This window comes from Anas acuta, chromosome 9 (assembly GCF_963932015.1).
Source record: "Anas acuta chromosome 9, bAnaAcu1.1, whole genome shotgun sequence".
NCBI lineage: Eukaryota > Metazoa > Chordata > Aves > Anseriformes > Anatidae > Anas > Anas acuta.
This window is the reverse complement of record NC_088987.1, coordinates 14,401,223-14,425,175: the sequence shown is the minus strand read 5'-3', so window position 1 is coordinate 14,425,175 and position 23,953 is coordinate 14,401,223. Positions and strand designations below refer to the sequence as shown.

Below are 23,953 nucleotides of genomic sequence, written 5' to 3'. Positions count from 1 at the left end.
GCCAGCAAGCCGACTCGCTGCCTTCCTCCATGTGTGCAGGGCAAACAAAGGGTGCTTAAAGGGTGGGTGCTGTGGGTATAACCCCCCCGTGCCAGTGAGATAAACTTTGGGGCTCAGCCACACTCGGCAAACCATAATCCCTCGCAAAGGAACAGTGGAAGGACTGGTAGAATTAAGAGGAAATAAATTTTCCTTAAAAAAAAAATCCTTCTGTATTTTTTGTTTGCTTGTTTGTTTGTTTTTTGAGCTAATGGATCCCTCAGGATGATGAAGTTGGAGCAATTTGTCTGGATACATGGTGTGAAGGGAAAACTACTAAAAACAGGGGGTTGGCAGGGTCCTGCATGTCCCACTCACGGACTTCTGAGCTGCTTCTTTCCTTCAAACTGCAGCCAGCGCCTCGCATGGCTTTGTGACTCCCTCGGGCTTTCTGCAGCTCTCCCCAGAGGCCAGCTAGAACAACTCACAAGTCAACATTTCGTCATCTTTCCTATACACCGTGGTGAGAACGAGTAGTTTTACTCGTGTGCATGTTTAAAACACTTTGAAAAACAGCTTGCGGCTTTGACCCAAGAAAACACACAAATGATTTCCAGAAAAACCTTGAGATCGGAGCGCATTTACTCCATTTACACCCCGTGCCTCCTGTGATGTAGCTGTGCTGTTCTGTGAATGGGATGAGACAGACAAGGGGGGTTACAGCCATGGTTTCCTGGCCCTGCTTTCCAGGAGCATCAAGGGTGCACAGAAGATGGAGAAGAGCGGCTTAGAAGAGTGAAAATATTTGAAAGTGTGCCTGTTCTCCAGGCACTCATGGGAGAACATAAACAGTGTGTTTGGAAATAAACCTGACACCTTCCTCTCCTTGTTTAGCAACCGCTCAGCCTCCTGAAAATGTGTTAGCTAAAAGCTGTCACAGGACCTAAATATTGTTTATCTCCTCCTTGGTGGCTGGCCTGTGGGATTGCTGACTTGCTGTGGTTTTGTGGGAATTTGTCTGGGGTGTTTGCAAGGAGTCACTTTGCGAGGAGCTACGTTGCTTTGGCCTCTTACTGCTACAACGATGCTGGAAAAAAAAAATAAAAAGGCAAAATTAGAGAGGTTTTAAGCAGCATGGTACATAACAAAATCTTTTCAGGGATTAGCACCATCTGACTAGGAGCTGGCTGAGGCTTTTTGACTCTGACCTTCTCTGGGAGGCACTGGCAGCACTGAGACCCTGTCTGAATATCAGGGGCTGCAGTGGTGGGCAGGTGCCAGCACAGTGCACACTCACAGACACACCACCTCCCACGGGGGGTAAGGATCAGCCCCTGACCTCAGGGCCAGGCCATTGATGCCCCCCTGATGTCCCCTCTCGCTCCTCAGCACTGCCCTCCGGGTAGCAGCAGGGATGCTGAGAGGATCCACGCATGGTGAGATGGCTCATCGACCTTTAAAATGTTTGTAATTAAGAGCTCCGTCGGCAGTGACGTCTGTCCTATAATTCATTAAAAATAAAGCCCTTAAATAAAGGGGACTTTGGGAAAGCATGGGCGAGTTCGTGGTCCTAGAGGCACCGAGTCTGAATCCTGCAGAAGTTAGAGCCAGCAAGGCACGCCAGCTCAGCAGAGCAAAGGCAGCATTAGAGGTAGGAAAAGAGGTGCTGGGGGTGCCTTGTGGCCCTGGGGCTCAGCGAGGAGCAGCTCTGCAGGGAGTGCAAGTACAAGGCACATAAAAGTGTGTGCGCAACCCCAAAGGAGCTTTCCACGCGGCACTTTAGTACGTAAGCACAGCACAACTGACATCAACTAGTTCTTCAAATCTACTTCATTTCTAAAGGAACAAACCCCCATAATTAAGAGACATAACCTATTTTACTGTCTTTCCCCCTGACCTGGTTAAATAATCTCTCACATGGGTGTCCTGGAAAGTCAACTAGGTGCCGAGGTGCTCAAAGGCACAGGGACACCTGCACGAGGGCAGCGAGGCAACATAATTGCTTGGCTAAACCTTGGGAAACTATGAGGAAATCCCAGAAATTCTTCTTCTTTTTTATTTTATTTTATTTTATTTATTTATTATTTTATTATTTTTATTTTATTTTTAAACTCTGCCAGGGTTTTTCAATTACTGCTGTGGTCGCCTTTGAAGGGCATATCCAAAATCCGGTAAAAAGATAAACAAAATAAAATATCCATATCAAACAATAAAAAATAAAAGACATGCCCATAAAAGTGATTGCATTCCTATAGTTACGAGGTTAGGCCTGGAGTTTAAAGTGCAAGAAGCAGAGCTTGTTCTTGGACCTGTGCAGCTCCAATATGTTCTACATGAAAGCAGCCTGCAGGGAATTTTACAGTTTGAATTTTTTCAGAGACACAAAAAGTACAACAATAACCCCAAAAGGTTGTTTGCTAGGGCTTCTTTGCAGAGCAGAAGCTGAAGGGCCTAGAGACAGGTAGAGCTCAAACAAAAGGGAGCAAAGCCTGGCAGAGGAAAGCCCGTCCCTTGTGCCCGCGTAGCTGCTGAACTGCCCTGAATTTTCCTAGTTTGGGAGCCAAAATAGAAGTCTCCACTGAGGTTTGGTGAAGGTTTACAGAAGGCTCAGAGCTGTACTCGTGCATTTCGGGCCAGGCATGCAGAGCAGGGTACAGCAAAGGTGACGTGAATGCCACTGACCTCCTGCCAGCTGCTGCCAGAAGAACTCCAGCCTCTATTGTGATGGCAGTTCTTGTTGCAAGCTGAGGTTTTTGTTTTGTTTTGTTTTGTTTTGTTTTGTTTTTTGGTTTATGAACTATCTCTGGAAATACCGATGTATCATTTGAGGAGAGGAGAACCCGTCGCATCTCCCACGAGTGCTATTCTGATTTATAGTCCTTTCCCCTGGCTGGAAAGCAAGTGAGCCACATGGCCTGGGCAAAGGCATGTAGCCAGACCGGGAAGCATGGGGCTCTGGAGATGAGCTTGCCAGTGCCAGAAATGGGAAGAAGAACCGCTGCCGATCTATGAGGATGAAGCATTTAGAGCAGTTTTCTGTATCATGGTGAAACTGGAGAGCAATGCCGGACTGCTCACCCAGCAGCACTCCTCTTCCAGCTGCACCGGAGAGTCAGGAGGACACCAGGCGGGTTCTTGGGCACCGGTGGTGACCACCTTACTCCTGTCAGGTTGGATGTGGATGATTCTACATTTCTGGTCTGGATGGGTGCATGGAATCTGGTTACAAAAAATTCTGTGTTGATGCAAAAACCCCACAGCGTTTAACTTGGACTTGTCCCAGAGGAAATGGTACTTTATTCGAACACATGATCAGCCAGAGTAGTGGGGTAATGAATGCGGGGTTAAAAGGAAAATCTCCATGTCTGGATACACCAGTGCTTTAGGCAACAGGAAAATAATATTTCAAAGTTAGAAGACGTAACTGTGTAAAAAGGCAGGCCCCTTTTATGCACGGCTTGTGCTTGTAGTCAGGCTCAGCTATTTATGCTCAGGCCCAAGATACCCCATAGCTCCGGGGTCTCTCCAGCACTGGCTGAGGAGCTCCCTTGGGCTGCCTGATTTTGCTGGGGCTGCCCTCTGTCCCAAACACGGCCATTTCTCAATGTCAGCTTTCTTTTTCCATCTGCAAAGCTGGCCTTTTTCATATGTTGCTTGCTGGGGGCAACAGCAGAACAGATCTCTTTTCCCTCAAAAGTAAAGGCTCAGGTACTTGGTCGCTCCCCACCAGCCATTGCAGCTGCGTGCTCCGTCCCACAGGCAAGAAATGTTGCATGTGAACAAAAATGACATTGCTGAGCACACCCAGCTCTCTGCTGCAGAAAGAAGGGGGCAAAATCCACAAGTTTTGCTCTGGGGGCATATCCACAAGTTCCTCCTCCTGCTGGCAGCTGGCTACATCTGTGCACAAGATGCAGGGGGAGGGATGAGCCATGTGGGGGCTGCAGGAGCTCCTCGCAGCCCATGCGTCCAGGGTTGTGCACGTGGAGGATGGAGCCAGAGGAGACGTGAGTGTGAACAGGGCTTCTGCAGCTCAAGGGCTGAGGACAGCTTGTTCAAGAGGGAGCTTCACCATCAGCCTGGGAGGAAACAGGTTCGTACCTCTAGCCAGGGGCAGGACACTGGGTGCTTCTGATGAAGGTTATGAGCGCCAGATGTTTTTCAGCTGTATCTCCATGGCAAAAAAAAAAAAAAATAAAAAAATAAAAAAATAAATACTTGAAAGCAGCCACCATAATAAAGTCACAGGAGGGAATCGAGAGACGGAATGTGACAGAATGTGATTGCTGTGTCTTTGTTTCTTTTGGAAAGCAGGCTAAAAATACTGCGTGCCTGGCTGACAGCTCTGTCACAACCAGCAGCTGGCACCAGGAACACGGGGCATCTCTTACACCATGTCACAGCCTTGCAGCTCTTCCTTTCCGGCTACCAGAGCCATCAACTTTCCAGCTCATCCCGCTGCTGACCGGCTGCCAGGCTAGCACTGAGCAGTAGCTAACACTGCATCTTGTCTTTCAGATTTGCCTTCAGTTTCTCCTAGAGCAACTTCCCTAAACATTTTGTCTAATTGCTGCCATGGCAAAATGGAGGGAGAGTCTTATGACCAACATGTCTTTTGACTAGTATATGGCCCATGCCGTGCTCAGGCACTTGGCTCTTGATTTTTGGCTCTAGGGAGGTCCAGGTGCTGTTTTGGCAGCCTGAGGGCTGCTGCAGGACACGTTGCTGTGCCCACAGAGCTCCACATCCTCAGCCCCTTCCAGTACGGTACCTCTGCTGCTCATCCCGTACCGCTTTCACCATAGGACGCCCTGAGGCTGGCTCGTGTGCTCCTGAGAACGATTGCATTGCTGATTCTGTTCATTTATGGCTTTTCCATAACAAAGGTATGAAATCATTTTGAAATGTTCCCTCAGAAATGCGGGCATGCTTTGAGGCTGGTGAGCCTTCACCGCCTGCAGGCGTGCAGCTGAGGATGTGTCCCAACTGCGCCGCAAACCATCAGCAGTTTTAAAGAAAAGAAAAAATGTATTATGAGCCATCCAGCCAGAGCTTGTCAAATCCTCTCACCTGGCGGATGAAAACTCTTTATCACTTACAAAAAAATGTCAGTAGTGTACAAACCTTGTGGCCCTCGCTGGCCCAGAAGTCTTGCTGCAAGTCTGGCAATGCCTGCCAGTCGCTGGTGTGACCACAGCACCAGCTGTGACGATTTTGAAGGTATGGATGCTCCTTCCTTCCACAGCCCATGGGAAGGAAAAATGGACACTGAGTGTGGTGAAACAGTTTGCTGGATGTAAACGAGAACTGTTGTGCCTGAGCACTGGACACTGGTACCTCCAAAACCAAGCTTCCAGCCTGGCATAAAGCACGGCATCACCAAACTCTTCTTGCACCTACCAATTGCACTTACAAACATGGAAAACCACTGCATTCATTAGCCCAAAGCTTCGACTTCAGAAGCTCACAGAGGCTTTCCCAGCACCCAAAATCTCCTTTGCAGCCCTCCCTGCTGCAGCTGCTTGGCGCTCCAAGCCCAACGCAGAAACGCAGGAGCTCCTGCTGCATGCTCAGTAACAGGACTGTGATCACAGCCAGCCGATGGACATGCAGGGCTTCCTTCCAAACCTGGGGTGGAAAGGGCTGGTCAGCTGCCTGGTAGATGAGGGGAATGGCGAGGGGTTGCTCTGTCCTAGTTGAGGGTGAACCCTGAGGGGCAGGCAGGCTGGGGCCCAGCTGGCACCGCGAGCTGGTCTCTTGTCTCGTTACGCTCAGAGAGAGGCAAACAGGATGCGTCTGGCAACGTTATGAGACTCCTCGTTAGTGACTCATTTCAGGAGAACAGCTTCAGCGAGCAACAACTTTGCGCTCTGCTGTGATTGCAGAGGGTGTGAACTGAAAAAGAAAAACAAAAATCCAAGTCGGGTGAGCCTGGTGATGGCAGAGGCCGTGCAGCAGCGGGCTCACCCTTGTGCCCGAAGCCAGGAGAGGGATGCGGTGCCCGTGCACCAGGGAGCACGCAGAGAGGAAGCAGGACCTGGCTGGCTGCGTGGCACACATGGGATCAGCAGGGAGGGTTTCAGCACAGCTGTAAGGATGTCCTCCTGCCACGCACCAGCCCTGGGACTTGCCCCGGTGGGGCTGGGCACAGGGAGCCTTCACGCCCGGTGATATCACCCCGCACCAGGAGGGTGCTACCAGTCTGGCCGGTCTAAAAGGGAAGTCCTGATGTAAAAAGGTGGTGCTGGGGTGGAAATCTGCAGAAGGGTTTTCACTGTGGTGTAAACTTCAGGCTGGGCCAGGAGGGAAACTTAGCAGCCTGCATTTGGGGGACTGATGGGAAGTGGGGGCCAAAGCAGAAACTTCCCCAGTGTCTCTGGTCTGTCCCAGGGGCTGAAAGCCGGGAGAGGAGAAGCCAGCCTGACCGTGCAGTGCTTCAAGCACCTCTCGTGATGCTGCACTGCTCTGGGCGAAGCCACAAGAGCACAGAGCCTCCAGCACAGGACCCTGCAGCAGGGCTGATAAAAAACCCACAGCATCTTTGGCAAAGGCTGCAGAAACCTCCGCATTTCCAGACTGCATTCAAAGGCAGGTCATTTTCTTTCCCCTTAAAACCAAGCCGTTTTGAGCACCTAGAGAGTACCGCTAGCCTGCCCAGCGTGGCTGTGCTCTCTGCTCGCTGCCCACACACCCTGCTTTTCTTTCTCAGCCTTTTCGGAGCTCTTCACGGGCTGAAGACGAGTGCCTGCACGGCTTGCTGAGCGGCAGCCCGGGCTGCTGCTGCCCTCTCCTGGCTCCGGGGCTGCCGCCGGGCCAAAAGCTGAGTTTTTCCAAAGAAATTCCTGTTAGCAGGGGTGCAGCTCGGCCCGGGGAGCCGCTCCTCGTGCAGCCTTGCAAAGAAACACCGAGGGCTCGGGAAGGGTCCCGGCAGCCTGGCCCCGGCTCCCTGCCCCTTCCTCCCCTTTTCAAAGTGCCTTCGCAACTTTTCCTGAACTTTGCCAATGCAGAGAGGAAAAGGACACATTGTGGGGACAAGAAGTCCTCGCTTTCTTCCCAACGCGAGCCCGGGAGGAGGCGCTTTCCTTCCTGAACGCAGCCCAGCTGCGGCTCCTGCTCTGCAGCACGGTGCTGCTGTGCGCCTGGGAACCCGAGCACAAACGCAGCCGCATTTTGGGGACCAAAGGTCTTGCTGGGTGCCCTGTCACTTCATGCTATGGGTCCACGCAGTGCCACAGGGGCCAGGAGCCGAGGATGGGTATCCACGAGGTGGTGCCAGACCGATGCAAATGGAGCTGCGCCCCTCACCCCTGGGGATGCTCCTGGGGGTGTGTGCTCCTCAAGTCGCCTCACTCACATTATTGCTGTATTTTTTTTTTAATTTTTTTTTCTTTTTTTGGGAGCTCCTCACCTTGAAGTTGACTTCTCAAGTGCCGCCACTCACTTTGCTGCAGGCGCTTAAAAGCCGAGTGAAGCCAATCGTTTTAAAACCGAGTGCTTGATGAGCTGGGGAAGAGAAGAGCTGCCTGGGATGTGGCCCCGGGCAGGGCCACCAGCAGGCAGCTGCACGCCCGAGCTGCAAAGCCGGGGAGCTGCAAAGCCAGGCTTGGAGCTGGCTGAAGCCACGGGGCACCTCCAGGCTGGGGCAGAGCCGCTGCCGGCTGCACAGCACCTTGGGGACACCTTGCCCTGGGGACCTTGCCCCTGAGGCCTTGCCCAGGGCACAGAAACGCTTCCTGCAAATGCTTTTCCAGTAAGGGATGGAAAACTCCATTGTGGGCTATTAAATATGAAGTTCCTGAGCCACAAAAAATAATAATAATAATAATAAAAAAAAATGCTAGTCTATTTATATGCCCCTCTATAAAATACATTGCAGACCTTTGGCTTTCTCTACTGCTTTTTGGACAGATTCCAGTCTAGCTATATCCATCAGAGATGGGGAGAGCAAAAACACACGCAGTAAATAATGGATGTGCATAGGGCCATAGCGATGCTCTCCCCTGTATGGTCCCCTCTTTTCCAAAAAATCATTAGCGTGTCTCACATCTGAGCAGCTTTTGAGCTATTTACCTGGTGAAAACAAGCTCTTACCCTGTGGGAGGAGGCAGGTGGTGCTGCGAGGCACTGGGGCAAGTCTTGGGGGTGAACGTCGCTGGGGATGCTGTGGGATCATGACAGATGTGATGGGGCAGCAGCTTGGAAAACTGGAATCTGCACTTCTCTGTGTGCTTACAGCTGGGACTTCAGAGCCATGGGGTGCAGCCCGGTGCTCTCCCCATTGTCAGTGCCGGGTGCACCCCTTCCTGCAGCTGGTCCAGTGCTGCTGAAGCAGTGGGAAGTCGCTGGAGTCTTTCCTGGTAGTCACATCCTGACACGTGTGGTGCTCACTCGCTCACTGTGCTGCTGGGTTGAGGTCCTGCCTCCTGGGGCCAGCTGCTTCCCAGCTGCCCGGCCAGCAGTGCTGCCCGGGCCCTGGTTTTCCCTTTTCTGTCCCAAGCTCCAGTGCTCAGTCTGCTGCAATCCCTGTTAAAACGCGATTACTGGGCATCAGCGACTGGAGCTGAAGTATTCATCAAGAGGCTGGCTTTCCATAGTCTGGCAAAGAGCACGTGCAGCCCACTTTGACATTAGGTCTGATTTAATAGCTTGGATTAAAGCCCACCCGATGCTCCTTCCCTCTGGGCTGTCTCCCCATGTCTGGATGGCTGCAGCTGAGCATCACTTGGAGGATCCCACAGCGCACTTGCATGCTGAAACACCAAGGCTGGTGCCATGGAGCTCTCCAGGCAGCACGAGGAGGTGCCTTCAGGGACTGAGCAGCCCGTTTAACTCTGTGGAAGGCTTTGTGCAGGTTGCATTGATTTTGCTGGCTAACTTTGGTCAGCTCAGGGCCACCTCGGCCAGCGCTGCTGGGATGGGAGACGTGGCTTCATGCATGGATGACGTGGGGGAGGCATCGTGCCCTGCAGCACCCACGCAAATCATAAATCCTAGTCCTCAGGTGACAAACGAGAGGCCCCAGGTTTGATTTACATGGAGCAGCTTATTCAGCTTGCCAGCTGCTAGAAGCCCAAGGTGAAGCACAGAGAGCTGTGCTCCGGCTCCTGGTGCCCTTGGTGGGGTCTCAGGTTTCTGGGGGTGAGCAAAGGGGACAGGTACTGCCCTGCCTCCCTCCTCTATGGCAGTGCTCAGGAGCACGCTGTATTAAATCAGTGCCCACAGGCCCGATTTAACTGGCCCAGCTCGAGCGGATCCCCTAGCTGGACACGGCTTTGTGAAGGTGCTGTGAGCCTTGGAGGTGGGGCAGGAAAGCCAAGCACAGAGGCTTCACCCCTCCTCCCCTATTCACCTCCAGGTGGTCCCAGGGGCATCACACAGTCCCCACACGTGGTTCTGCCTCAAAAGCAGGTGGAGAAGCCCACCCATCCTTTTCCCCCCTCCCTGGATAGCCCCAGTCCCCCCAGCAGTGGTGGCCCTGCCACCAGCTCACGGCACACACCAAGCACAGCCTGGGCAGACAGGAGGAACAGAAAGCAAGATCCTTTATTGTACACAGTACAGAACGTAATGCAGCTTTGCAGGAGATACATAGCCCTGCTCAAGTAAAGGTTATTTGAAATCAGTCCTCAGATTAACCCCTTCCTGCACCGTAGACCTGCCACACTGAGCAAATGCTTACAGCTGTCCCCAAGGTGTGGCTCCCGCGATCCAATGCTTCCCGACGGCACGGGCCACTTGTACATCACAGGGATAGCAACCAAGCCTACTGGGGGTTAATCTTCATACTTCCCCGAAAAAAAAAAAAAAAAAAAAAGAATGACTCAGTCCAAAAAAAAATCCAAACAAAGCTAACTAAGGAGGAGAAAAAAAATTCCTATACAGCATTTACAACAAAAACATGTAGCTGGTGGGGTTACGCGTATATGAGAGGTGGAGGAGTGTGGGGAGCTGCAGTGGGTAGGGGGGCCCCACAGCCCAGCCCCACTGTGCTCAGAAGGGAATGAGGCTGAGCTCTTGCCCTTTCAGTCTTAGACCCCCCCAGGAGCAAGGACTTGAGCAGTGAAATGGAGTGGACCAGAAACTTCAGTGCCGTGGGGGCACGTACACGGCTGGGGGCAGCCGGGGTAGCTCCCCATGCACTGCCAACTGCCCCAGGGCACAGCAGCAGGGCTGCAGAAAATAGCTTTGCCTTAAAATACAAAAAAAATCTACAGAAAAAAAAAAGTTTCGATTTTTTTTTCCTAAAACATTCCAAAAAAAAAAAAAAAAGGGGGGGGGGGAGGAAGATAGATAGTGTCACGATCTCCTCCCCTGAAATTAAACCCATCGCACAGAGCCTGAGCTGGGGAAGAGAATTGAGGGGGTCTCAGGAAAGAGGGGGGGGGGCAGGCTAAGGGACTGTTACATCGGAGAGCAACACTCGAGGGGAACGAGGTGGGGTGGGGAGGTGTTGTCCAGGAAGAAGGCAGAAGGCTGCTCCAGCTCGGGGTGGGACACCATGCACATCAGCCCTGGGGCACGGGCACGGTGTGCCCCCAGCCCGAGCCCCCCCCAGACACCCCTCGCCTGTGCAAATCGAAGCCCTTTCCAACACACAAGGCAGCTACGCATATTGTGATCGATGCAAAGCAGATTGTCGTGACAATTCGCTACACAGTCACACCGTCTAGACCAGTCTCACGGGCGCTGCCGAAGCCATCGGCCGGCGCTTGCTCATGAGAAACGTGGCCTGGGTCAGAGACTTGGTGTTTAGCTCCCCTCTCCCCAAAACACCTCTGGGATGCCTGGCGGGAGGTGCCAGCCACGGGCAGTCCTACGCACTAGCCCTTGGACAGTAAGGTTGTGGACTCAGCGCTGACACACACCGGGGCTTTTCGCTTCCTCCAAATTGCGCTGACAGGGAAAGGCCAGTTTGTGTGTGCGCACACGCCTCTCGTCTCCTTTTGTGTTTCGTTGGTGTGGGTTTTTGTTATATAAGAAACGGCAAAAAGTATTCTTTACAAAACCATTGCCCTTATTTGCCCAAAGCGGAGGTGCTAGTGCTCGTCGCTGTGCAGGCCGGCCAAGTCAGTAGGCGAAGCCCTCCGCGTAGGGAAGGCCGCCGCAGTGATCCACCTCCAGCAGGTACGCGGGGCTGTCCTCGAAGTGCGTCAGCGGCAGCGTGTCCTCCTCGTTCACGTGGCAGTCGGGCTCCGCTTTCAGGAAGGGGCGCTGATTGTCGGGGTAGGCCATCGAGAAGAGGGCGTCGGGGTCGCACACGAACTTGTAGACGTACCGCTCGCCGGCCACCTGCAAGCAGAACGGGCATCAGGGGCCGGGAACGAGAGGCTGGGCCGGGCCAGTGGCATGCCAACGGGGGGGGGGTGACTCTGGGGACGGCCACCCCTAGGTGGGCACGGGGCCACTTGCCTTCTGCATGATGCCCTTCTCGTAGTAGTAGCGCAGGGAGCGGCTCAGCTTGTCGTAGTTCATGGCCGGACGGTTCTTCTGGATACCCCAGCGCCGCGCCACCTGGAGAGCGAAAGGCCGCAGCCGTGACAGCTCCAGCCTGTGTCTGGGCACAGGTCCCCCCCAAAAGCCGAACCCCACAGGCTCTGCCCGCCCCGGGATGCTGCTCAGGGCCTGGAGCCAGGGCACGGCCTCACCCCGGCCCCTCCGAGCCCAGCCCACGGGTGATGGGCACGAGAAGCACTCGGGCGGTTCCGGCTGCCACAACGCAGCCGGCACGGAACCAGAGGCTGAATCAAAAGACGTTTGATTTGGGGGAGCCTGCCAGAAAAGCTGCTTCACCGCCGCAATTTCCATGCACGGCGTAGCAGACATTACGGGTAATTACCCACAGCACACGGCTCAGTGCCGCAGCTGCTTTCAATTGCTTCCCGAGCAGCTTCTTCCTCTGCATCACCCGTGGGTGGGGAAGGGGCTGCCCCCCACCCCTCACACGCCCCATACCTCCTCGGGCTCGATCAGCTTGAACTCCATGCCGCGGCCGGTCCAGGCGATGAAGTGAGCGTTGGCGGGGTCGTCCAGGAGCGTGACGAGGAACTGCCAGAGCTGCAGGGACCCCCGCCGCTGGTAGGGAGGGCCCTCGCGGTACAGGGTGGGCTCCTGCTTCACCTTACCTGTCCACAGCGAGACAGCCGGCTCAGCCCCGGGACAAAGGGACATGCTCAGCCCCAAGGGCATGGCCAGGGCACAGCAGTGACGCTGAGCGGCCTCTGAACCCGGCGGCTCCTCTGTGGGCACCCCTGGGTGCGGAGCTGGCCCCGCCGCCCCTTGGCTGGCTGCTTACCCTCCAGTCTCTCCGGTACCACACACGTGTCATCGAAGTACAATCGCGTGTCCTTTTCATACGAAAATCCTAGGGGAAAGAGCCCTCCCGTTATTACGGGGCCCCTGCCCCATCCTCACGACACCTGGCTGGGCCCAAGCCAGCTCACAGACCCGGTGTCCCAGGGCCGGGAGCTGCCCCCTCCATGGTTATTTCTGGCCATGCCGTCGGCTTCGTTGCCATGTCCGGCTAGCTGAGCGCAGCACAGATCTGTCCTCCCCTCACCCCAAGGAGCTGGAATAACCAAAACCCTCTTAGCAGCTATATTGGGCATGTTATCCCGGATTACACGGGGTGGCGCGTTGCTCCCATGCCCTCACAGCGCACACCCGGTGCCAGGGCGCGAGGAGGATCACGTCCCTCACAGGTGACATGGTGCTCCTGGTATTTTTGGGGTGTCCCGTGGCTCTGCCAGACCTGATTGGGTGGTGGGAGAGGAACCACGGGGTCTGCCAGCACTGCTGGGGACCCGTCCTTAGCTACTGGGTGGCCGTGAACCTTTCTCACCTCTGAATCAGCCCCGGAGACAGAGCCCATGCTTGGCCTGCACCAGGGGATGCAACAGCACACGGCCCCCAGGAGCCGAGCCCTCACCCCGCTCCCATCCCTGCCCGGGGGGAGAGGCTTGGCACAAGGAAAACCCTAAAACCTTGGGCACAGAGAGACCCTGCCAAGGCCCTCGCAAGGGACAGGATGGAGGGCTGGGGAGGGACACGGCGATGTGACCCATCCCCAAGCTCCCAGCCCCGAGCCAGGAGGCACACTCACCGTCGTGGCTGCTGGGGAAGACGCCCCCCCTCATGTACGAGGACTGGCAGTTAGGCACTTCTGCAAGGGAGAAAAGGCAGTGGTAAGCCTCCCAGCACCTTCTCTCCTGGGCATCTTGTCCCTCCCCACCTTATGCCACCTCATGCCTATCTTTGGGGAGAAAACAGTGTAATTTACATGGGCGGGGGGCACTTGAACAACCACGGGTGGCACAGTCCACATCAGTGCATGTTTCCACCAAATGATTTGGGCCACGTGCTAAGGGAGGCAGCAGGAGCCCATGAGCAGCGCGGGGTTTCTGGCTGCCTCCCTCCCCTGCCATCTGCTCGGCTGCACCGAACCACCTCCCGCCAGCCTGAGGTCACAGTATTTTTAGGCCCTAAGGCGCTTAGAGGATTTTCCGTGATGCTGGTGGGGTTCAGCACCAGCCACCAGAAACTGCAGCAGGGTGGGCGCAGGCCCTGGGGACACCCCCCTGCTGCACGCAGGAGCGCACAGTCACAGCGTGCAGCGTTTGGGGAATGCCTGCATCACCCCTTTTAAAGAAAAGAGAGGGAAAAATAAAAAAAGACAACCCTACAGCACCGCTGTTCCCTCCCTGCACGGGGCACAGATCCAACGTCACAGCCCGCCCCGCTTGCCACCCACCTGAGTCGATGCAGTAGTCCCTGGGCTCCTGCTTGATGCCCATGGGGGACTGGAAGCTGTGCCCGGGGGGGGCAGGCAGGCTGGGGCCAGCGTGCTCATAGAGCGGGTCGTGGTACTCCTGCTTGAATCCCTGAGCAGGGTGGGGGGTGGCAGGGCCGACGGGCTCCGACAGCTGCCGGTGGTAGACGGGGCGGCCGTCCCCGGGGACGGCGGGCTGCGGCGGGAAGGGGTGGCAGGGCTCAGACATCTGCCTCTGAAACCTGGGGGAAAAGGGACACGGCGTCACCTGGGGTGCGTGGGGCGACTGCTGATGGCTCGGCCAGTGGGACACCCATCTGGGATGGGGAAATCATGCAGTAGAGCCGTGGGTGAGCAGAAAGGCACGGGGGGCACCCCCGACACACACCTTACCAAGGATGCTTGGATAAAAGCACAAGAAACAAAACCAACCCCCCAGTAATTAGAAATAAACCCAGCCCTGGGAGCCAGTGGGGCGGCATCACGGCGAGGCAGAGCCGCGGGGCCCGAGGACGCTGCAGCCCTGCAGGCGCTTACGCAAAGCCAAATCCCCTGCGCAGCGCCGCAGAGCCAGCTGGCCGCTAATCTGCTGGGATTAAACCTCGTGCGGGGCGGCGGGAGCACTATTTTCAGCCAGAGGCACCGGTGCCCTCCGCCCAGGCTCTGTGCTACCGTGGGGGTACGGGACCATCCCGAGGGGGTGCTGCTGCCGCGTCCCCTGCCCGGCCCAGCACCTTGAAAGGCGATCTCCGCGCGCCCGGTCCTTTCGGGGCCGCCGCGCGCCATTTGGCTTTGTAACCAGATCCCCCCCAGCTGATGGGCTGGGATTACTCCATTTCCGACCCGCGTCCCCCTGCCCTTCCTGAGTGAAACCCAAGCCCCGTGCTGGTATGGCGCTTCCAGATGGGTCACGGCCAGCCCCCCGCATAGCTCGAAGGTCGCCCGGAGCCGAGCTCCAGGCCGGGGCCAGCTGCTGCCCCCCTTTGCTTGGGGAGGGATGCGCGTCCTAGGTGCCCACTGCATGCCCCGAGGGGACACCCCGATGGCACTGCCACAGGATGAAGCCACAGCTTGATGAAGAAGGGAAGCAGGGTGTCTCCCTTGCAGCCCAAAAATCCTCCTCTCCCCTCTCCAAATCACTCCGAAGTGCCGGGTGTCCCACCTCCCTTCCCCACAGCTGGAAGGCCGCGGATCCTTACCTGTGCTCTGCGGGGAATTGGTTTTCCGACATCATCTTTGGCATGTGCATGGGCTGGTGAGGCGGCCGCGGCACCGCAAAGGTTTGCTGCCTCTGCTCGTGCAGCGGGCGCGGGGCGGGCACAGCGCTGCGGAGCGGGGCCGCTGGGGTGCCATGGGCAGCCGCCTGCACCGCCGGGGCTGGCAGGGAGGATCCCGGCTGCGTGGGGGACACCGGCGTGGCGGGCGGCGTTAATGGCTTGAACCCAGCGGGGGGCTTCCTGTCATAGGCACTGCAGGGGGCAAGAAGGGATGGTGAGGATGGTGCTGGTGGCTCCGTGATAAAGCCAACGCGGCCAGGTGGGTGGCATCCCCGAGGGAACCGCAGTACAGCCCTCACCCTCCCTGCACCCACAGCTTGACCACCCACAAGGGGCTCCCCCTCTGTTCCCAGTGCCACGGGGGACCCCAAATTCCTGCTGGCTCCAGTGCCAACATCCAGTGCCATGGGGGGCACATGTTGATGGGATGCTCCCTGCCACCCAGCCCCATCTGCTGGGCTTCTGAGAGGGTGCCAGAAGCAGCCTGTGCTGCCTGGAGGGGTTTTGCCTCCGGCGACCTACCAGCAGTTGTAGAGGCACTTGTCTCCATAGCTGGCACAGAGAGCCTGCTCGTGGCTGCAGGCCGACAGCTCCGAGGAAGGGCTGTGCAGCTCCCGCTTGATCTTGGCCGGAGGTGGGGCGTGCAGGACTACTGGAACGAGAGAGGAGGAGGAGGAGGAGGAGGAGGAGGACACGGTCACTGTGTGTTCCCAGCCCTGGTTCCACCGCCACAGATTCTGACCCGGCGTGGGAGCAGGCGATGGGTGCTGCCAGCCCTGGGGAGCATTCTCTTGGGTGCTGGGGGTTCAGATGCACAGCCTCGGGGCCAGGAGCATCAGATAACCACATCGTAGCAGGCTGGAGGCCCTGCAGCTCCATCCTCCCAGCCCATACGTGACAGCAGACCAAGCCGTGGTAGCAGGGACGGCAGAGGTACCATCAGCACACAAACCCCACAGCAAGGGCACCCAGACCCAAATCCCTCCCGCAAGGGGCGATGAGCCTGGCTGTACAGCATCACGCTGCCCTCTGCCCAGCCCCTCAGCTGCTGCACGCCGTGTCTGCAACAAACCCAAGCTCTGTTCCCACCACCACCTTCGGCAGCTTCATGGTTTGAGTGGGAGATGCAGGCAGGGAAAGCTGGCACGAGCTCTCTTGGCTCCGAAGTAGCGGGGCAGAGCTGTGGCGAGGAGCGGCAAGCAGCCAGCTGGCAGCCCCGCATCTCCGGGGCGCAGCCTCGTGACCAAGGGGACACAGCCCCGGGACCACCAGGGCACAGGGGAGGAGAGCCATGGTGTTACGAGTCCGAGGGGCAAACGGGCTGTGAAACCCCAAGACATCCACCCCCACAGCACCACCAGGCCCACTCACTATATATATATGTAAGCGTTTTACAATGGGGCAATAAACGCTTAACCTCTTAAATCTAAAAGCAGGCGCTCTGGGAAAGGGAAAGCGTGGCCGAGATCTTCACCTAAACCATGCCTGAACCGGAGAGCCAAGACCAGTCGGAAGTAGAGTATTAGCTTCGTGAGAAGTCTAAACACAGCCCAGTTACGCCAGAGAGGAGCGAATAGCTCCAGGACAACTGTTCACAGCTTGCCAGGTAATTAGCTGCTCCCCTAATTTGTCAAAACCTTTAAAGAGCTGCTGATCCTCCCCCAGCCCCCCCTCAAGCAGCCCAGCACAGCTGGTACCAAGGGCATAAAAAACTCCAGGGAGTATTTGAAACACGAAGCCCAGGCTGAGCAAGCACAGCCCCTACGCTCCCTGGAACCCCCCCCGGAGACAAATTTTCCCCCCCCAGCCCCTCCCCAGGAGCGAGGCCAGGCTGCTCCCGAGCATTTCGGGTGTTAACGGGGGCCAGCGCAGAGGCTGTGAAGCTCAGGCACCCCGCGAGGCACGGGAAAGCAGAGGGGAAACTTGCTTTGGAAGGGCTCCAGCTGCCTATCACGGGCATGTTTCTCCCTAACAGGCTCCGTGTTGTTCGAGCAGGGTTGTTTTTCCGCCAGCCGCACAATGGGGTCTGGTTATTCATTGAAGGAAAAAAAAAAAAAAAAAAAAAAAACCTCTCGGAGCGGGCACCACCCTCCATTCACAAACAATTTGGAGCGCTCCATTCATGCGGTTGGGGAAAAAAAAAAAAAAAGAGAGACAGAAAGAAAGAAAAATTTCCCCAGAGCTTAGCGCTGCCATTCAAGAAAAGGGAAACGATCCTTCAGATCATAACAGAGACCAGCTGGCTGCGCCGAGCGGCCCGGACTTTGTGCAACGTTTGGATTCCTTACACAAACACCGCGGGGCTGGCCTGCGCTGCTCCTCACCACGCTGCCTTTCCGCCAAGTTCATTCAAAGCCCAGGCGATTGTGCAAGGCGCTGGGGCCGGAACGCCCTTCGGCGAGAGCAGGGAGCGAGGAGAAAGACAAAATAAACGCGGGCGGCCGCTCGGGGAAAGCGTCACGCAGCCACGGCTCGCACCGAGCTGCCTTTGGGTCCCCGGCCCTGCTGCCCTCCTGCCCCAGAGCCCGAGCAGCCCACGGGGCCTGGGATTTGGGTTTCGGTTCCCTGCTGGCAAGGAAGAACGTGCCACAACTGACCTCGGTTTTCCAGGTGCTGAGTGGGAAAGGTACACCCTGCCCCAGCAGCCGGTGCCGCAAAGGCACGGCAGGAGCACAAGCGCTCCGAACCTCTTGGTTCCTCCGCTCCTCGCTGTAATTAAAAGCTAAAAAAGCCAGCGGAGGGAGCAGCCCAGAGGCTCGCCCGTTCCGGGACTTGGCCACGTGAAGGGGACACCCCAAAGCTGTTTGGGGCTGCCAGGGCTTTGAGCCTTGAGGCCTGATTTGGACGGCACGCGGTGAGCTTCGAGGACAGCAGCTCTGCTGCTGCTAGCACCCGCTGCCCACGGAGAGGGGAAGTGACCGAAGCCCCACTCCCAGCACAGCCACCAGCTCGGGGACCTCGGCACCCACTCCAGCCATTGCCATGGGCACCAAACTCTCTGCCAGCCCCCGTGTCCCATCGCGCCAGGCACCGCTGGAGCAGGACGCACCCAAGGTCACGCCAGGAGAGGAGCCAGAAATAGAAGCTGTGCTCCTGCTTTCCTTTGTTTAAACAATCCTTCCTCGGAAACAAGCCTCCTTCTTTAATTTCGGCGTGTACGAAAACCCACTCCACGCCCTGCTCACCACTTTAGCTGCAAACCATCCCAGCAGGGGGGAAAAAGTCCCCAGGGACCAGCCTCTCCCCCCAGAAAAACTAGGGACACCCTTCAAGACCTTCACACCTTGCGCCTGCAGGGGAAAAAAAAAAAAAGCCTCTCAATGCTTGCTTTCCACAACACAATCCTATCTCTCCCTGGTTATTTTAACAACTGATCAAGATACTACACCATGCACATATTCTTCTCGCCAGGGCATGAGGACAAGGGACACAGGACAGAGGACAAGGGACACAGGACGTGTTAGCCCTACACCTGGCCAGGGAGGTGGGTGGCACACACAGCTCGCCCATCCTTGCAGGAGGATCTGCTTCTCCAGCACTGTGCCTGTCCTCACCAGGAAAATTACACATGGGCACGTTTTCTCCCCAGCACAAGGGGCTGCAGGCGATGTGCTGCCCACCACCCGTGCATGCCTTGTAGCCAAACCCCAGCTCTGAGCCCGTTCCTGCAGAAAGCCCCAACCTGCGAGCAGGCGGCCAGCACGCTATGTGGGGGCTCAGCAGGGTGAGAGCAGGGCTGCAGCTCGGAGCGCCACCAGGACCCGGCCCAGCACACGTGGGCCACAGGCTCAGAGCTGAGCAGGACCTGTCCCTCGTGGTTCCCCCGCTGCAGGTGCTCTCAAGCACTGTCACCCCCTGAGCTTCAGCACCGGTTGGGGACTCCACGGAGGAGCTGGGCTCCCCATCTCCCCGGGCAGGGCACCACCGTGCCCCCCAGGAGCTGCTGTCGAGCCCCACAAGCCTCCATGTGCAGGAGCACTCAGCCAAACTCCCCGAGCCCAGCCCAACAGCAAGAGAAAGCTCTGCTTTATCTCCCCAGGAGGGTTCAGGAAGGTTATCGGGGCGGGAAGTCACGCAGGGACATCGCCTTCCAAGCGACACCATCACCTCGACACCGGGGCTGCAGAGGCCGAGCAGGTTAAAAGACCGCTTAAAAGCCTCGACCAAATGCTTTTCCCTCCCTGCATCGCCCAGAAAAGTTTGTCTCCTCTCTCTGAGCTCTTCAGGTTACAAGGAAACAAGAGACTGCCAAAAGGCACTGGAAACAGCTCCAGCTCTCCGAGCCGCCCTCCCACGCACGCTGCAGTTTGCACTGCTCCGAGCAAGAGCTGACGGGCTGCACCAGGATGTCAACAGCGAGCCGCGTTTCTGACTCCGGGCTTGCCTTTTATCTCAGGGGAGAAGGGGGGGGAGAAAAAAAAAAAAAAAAGCGCATCTGAAACTTGGGCTGTCTGGAACAGTTTAATGGCAAGCTTCCCACTCAGAAGTAATCAAAGGGCAATAATTAACATGCGTTTACTGTAGTATAAGATACTCTGCTGCATGCTGTGACAAAGCTGGAATGAGAAATCTGTTCGACTGCAGGCTAAATTTGATTTCCTTTAAGTTCTGCGGCTGTCTGGTTCAGCAGCAGAAGGCAGCTAGGAACGCTAGGCTGCCACTTCTGCTCTCCAGGTAACAACCCAACACATCCCGACCCCCCTCCAGCCCTCAGCGCCAGGACCGTCGGCACCGAGCCTGGTGCAAGCCCCACACACCATTAACTGCACTCCAGCCCCTGCCCTGGCCGCTGACTGGTTTGGGCAATGAACCACGACTAGGAAAAAGCTTGCTCTCTATTATGCAATTCAAGAGGGACTGCATTTTCACTGGCCTCCTTTTTTAAACGTGCTTGCTTGCCAGAGATTAATGCTGCTTAAAGCAGCTCAAGTTTCACCGCTCAGGTCTGCTCTTGCCAACAGCGCTAGGCCAGGACTGCAAAAAGCTCCAGAAACTGCAGAGATTGTGGCTAACCAACAAGCCCAGCACGGGCTCTCCCATCCACTTGAAAAGGAAAAGCAGCATTTATAAGCAAATCAACGTTACTAGGAACAAGCAGCGAGTCTCAGAGGAGCCCAGAGATCAGTTAGAGATATTTCCATGCGGTTGGCTGTAGTTTTCCCCGTTATGAGACGCAGGGAACTGCGAGCCTTGTCTTCGTGAGCCCAAGCAGCACACACACACACGTGCTTTCTCCCCAAAGGCAGAGAGCTTCGGGGTTTCAGATTCGGCAGCAGCCGCTCCCCGAGGAAGCGACCCCAAAGCAAGCGCGACGTTTTGCACAGGCACCTCAACGCTTCCACCCCCGAGAACAAAAGCCGTAAGCAGTACTTACAGTTGTCAGACTGGAAATCTGGGACAAATTGTTCGTCGTCGGGGACCTGAGCTAAAAAATTAAAAAATAAAGGTTTGATAGCACTCTCGGTCCTCAAGAAATGCTCGCGCACAGATTTGACATGGCAAAAGGCGGAGGTGAAGACTTGCCTTCAGCTAGCCAGGCCTCTTGGAGCTGGCTGAGATCCTGGAAGAGCTCTGGAACAGAGTGAAAGACTCAGGCACTCGACAGAAAAATAAATAAAAGGGCCGCTATTTGCCCAATTCTCTCTCTAAGCCAACAGGCCCAAGGAGAGCCGGCTCCTCAGGACCCAGCGAGGGCACAGGGACCCCCTGGCAGCCCCGCTCACCTTCCGAGTCGTGGGCCAGGTCGGTCTCCAAAAACTTCCTTTTCCTGTCGGACCCCAGGCGGCCTCGGCCCTCCTCGGTGCACGACTTCTGCAAGGACCAGGGCGTGAGCGGCCCGGGAAGGGGGCGGCCACGGGAACCCCCGGGAACCGGGGAAAAGGGGGCACGGGGCAAACTTACCCCGGGGCCCATGAAGGGAACCTGCTGGTCGTAGAAGCCATCCATGGTGCGGGGCAGGCGGACAGAGCCCCCGGCACGCTCAGCATCGACAGCAGCCCGGGAAGGGGGCTCCCGCCTGGGCTCCGGCAGGTGCGAGGCTGCGGGGTAAGGGGGCGGGCGGGGTGGGGTGGGGTGGGGGGGGGAAGCGGAGATCTCAGGACCCGTCCCCGAGCTCTGCCGCCCCCGGGGCTGGCCGGGGGCCGCTGCGGGCCCCCCGTCGTGATGTCAGCGGATTTCTATGGAGCCCGCCGTGCCACCAGGCGCCGCGAGCAGACGGCCCCCAGCCCCCAGCCCCCAGCTCCCCGCTCCGCCGCTCGCTCCCCCCCCGTTGCCCCCCCCCCCGCGCCCCGCCGGTGCTCGGCGCTGCAGGGCCGCACCGCAGCCGGGCCCGTTCCCACGCCGCCCCATTCATAAACTCCGCCCCCCCCCTTCCCCCTTCCTTCCCCCTTCCCCCTTCCTCCTCCTCCTCCTCCCCCCCCACCCCCCCCAACCTCCTCCCCCCCCTCCATTCACCCCGCGCCATTCATAAACACCGCCCCCGCCCCGCACCGGGCCGGGCCCCGCGGAGCCGTGCTGGGGGGGGGGGGCTCACCCGCTACAGGCACGGCCGGGACCGGGCACCCAGCACCGGGCTGAGCCTCGGGAAGCGCCGCTCCACGCCCGGGCAGCGGGCACCGCGCTGCCGCTCTGCGCCGGCCCCAGCCCCCGAGCCAGCGGCCCCCGCCGCGCCCCGCCCAGCGCCGCTTGTTTACCCTCGGCACCGCCCAATGGGGAGCCGCCGCCCCGGCATCCTCGCCTTCCGATTGGTCGAATGGAGTCCGAGAGCCCGCCCCCTCGGCGCTCCCAGGGCCCCATTGAGGCCGGCGGGGTGGGAGGGGCGCGCGGCAGCCAATGGGCGCGGCGCGCTCGGCGTGGCCCCGCCGAGGCCGTTTTTCATTCATAAAAAAATAGAAACGGGGGGGAAGGGGCCGGAGGGCGGGGCGGGGGCAGCTCGGCTCTTAAAGGGGCCGCCGCCTGTCCCCGGGGGGGGCCGAAAGGGGGCACGGGGAGGGGTTATAGGGGTATAGGGGGCTGGGGGGGCAGCCCGATGGCCGGAACCTCGTGCCTGAGCACCTGCCGCGCAGCCCTGCGGTTGGGTGGGCTGCAGGCCCCACGCTGCCTGTGGGACCCCCGCATAGTGGTGGGGATGCTGTGCCGGGGGGGCTCTGCCTGCAGGAGGGGGGTCCCTAATAGCCCCCTGCCGTGAGCCTGGCCTGAGCCACTCCGACTGCCCGCTTTTGCCTTTTTTCTTCCCCTCCAGGCAGCCTGCAGCTGAGGCTGCCTTTGGGAAGGAGCCTTTGGAGGGGCCGGTGGGGAGCAGTTCCCATCCGGGTGGGCTCTGGGGCTGTGGGGAGGGCAGAGCAGGAGCAGGGGCACCCCGGAGAGAAGGGTTCTCTGCAAGTGGGTCAACCCCGCCTTGCCAAACAGGCCTGCGGCTCTCATACAGCCCTCCTGGGATTGCCAGGGGCTCAGCAGTCTGGCAGCTGTGGGTTGCCCGTATCCCCTCCGCAGCATTTCCCAGCCAGGTGCCTCAGTTTCCCCATCTCTCTGCAGCCGGTTGCACTGCAATCTGCTGCCATGCTCCACAACCTGTGCGAGGCTCCGCTGTTGTTGCAGAGCAAGGCTGCGACAAGCCCCTATCGATGGGGAAGGGTAAATGGAGGCAGAGTTCAGCAGTTGCCGTCTCACTGGACTGGGGAGGAGTGGAGCCTCCTGCCTGCATCCCAGAAGGGTGCCCAGACCTCTGGGAGCCTCTCTGCATGGCGTGGCCCTGGCTGCTTTGGGGTCATGGGGTTGTGGGTGCCTCAGGATGGCTGCCTAGCACATCTCAGGATTTTTTTTTGTGTGGCTGTTGGCATAGTGGGGAGCTTCTGGAATCCTCCAGGGCCACCACTGCTCCCCAGGGATGATGCTGGGAGCTGCAGGCACTTCATCTCCTGCCATGCCCTGCATGGAATGGAGGAACTGCCACGATGCCCCAGCAGCGAGGTGCCTGCGTGCTGGGGAAACGTGTGTGGGGTGCTCCTGGGGACCCACCTGGCCCTGCCCTTCCCTCCAGGCTGCACCCGAGCAGGGCCAGGTGCCAGGGTGCCCTGGGCTCTCCTCGTGGTGCCTTGGGAAAATCTGAAGCCGCCAGGCAGCCCCGATCGAGAGAGGGATGGTGAGCGGTGCCTGCTAAATTTAGAACCTACTCAGGAAACAAACAAACCCCACAACAAAACAACAAATCACAGGCTCCAAATTGAGCCCATCGCACCTCCCGACGAACACAGCTGGGCTGCGCGGCTCTGTCGTGCCGCAGGAAATCCCACCACCTGGGTGCCCCTGGTGGGGCACGGCCCCTTTGCTTTCCCAAAAGTGGGGGCAGACCCAAGCCTTTGTCCCATGGAGGAGGTGGCAGGTTTGGGGCTCAGGCACACCCCAGGAGCGCCGCCGTGCGCCTCGCTGCCACCAGGAGAGGACGTCCCCAGCAGAGCCCTGGCGGGCCGGTGCTGGTGCGTCACCATCGCAGTGACACGGGGGGGTTCGTCATGTCCTGTGGGGCACAGGAGCTAAAAGAGCACCGCTGCCTCGGCTCCGCTGCCACCGCCAGCACAAGGGCCCAGCAGACGGCCCGCGTGCTGCTCTTTGCCCGGAGCGTGAGCCCAGTGAAGCGGGACCGGGTGCAAGGATCAGGTCTGCGGAGAAAAAACCTGCTGCTCTCCTCCAGGCACAAAGCCACGGCACAAACAACAGGTCCAGGCCCAGCGGGCGGGGAAAAGGAGCCAAATCTGCTGCTCCAAATGGCCCCGATCTTGTCACACCAAGCAGAGCCCCTGTTGCCCAGGCTGCCGGCGGAGGTTTGGATTTTATTTTTTTACTTCTCTTGTTTTTTGATTTAATCCTCCCCAGATGCCAGCGTTGAGATTCCCAGATAACATCAAGGAGGGGCATGGAGAAATGGAGGCTGCGC

At 57.9% G+C, this 23,953-nt stretch overlaps 1 protein-coding gene across 2 annotated transcripts; it reads right to left on the bottom strand.

The window, feature by feature from the left end:
* Positions 1 to 9,503: 9,503 nt before the first annotated feature.
* On the bottom strand, positions 9,504 to 21,707 carry ETV5 (ETS variant transcription factor 5). Of its 2 annotated transcripts, none has more exons than XM_068692036.1 (13): positions 21,554 to 21,707; positions 20,923 to 21,059; positions 20,745 to 20,832; positions 20,545 to 20,592; positions 20,396 to 20,446; positions 15,544 to 15,670; positions 14,944 to 15,213; positions 13,727 to 13,986; positions 13,079 to 13,138; positions 12,272 to 12,340; positions 11,932 to 12,101; positions 11,389 to 11,490; positions 9,504 to 11,268 (listed from the first exon to the last, which is right to left on the bottom strand). In XM_068692036.1, the coding sequence occupies exons 2-13, from the start codon at positions 20,965 to 20,967 to the stop codon at positions 11,047 to 11,049; spliced, it is 1,512 nt and encodes a 503-aa protein (XP_068548137.1). In that variant the 5' UTR covers positions 20,968 to 21,059; positions 21,554 to 21,707; the 3' UTR covers positions 9,504 to 11,046. The 2 variants fall into 2 exon arrangements, with proteins under 2 accessions (XP_068548137.1, XP_068548136.1); XM_068692035.1 differs by having other exon boundaries at positions 15,544 to 15,673; positions 21,554 to 21,706.
* Positions 21,708 to 23,953: the final 2,246 nt, after the last annotated feature.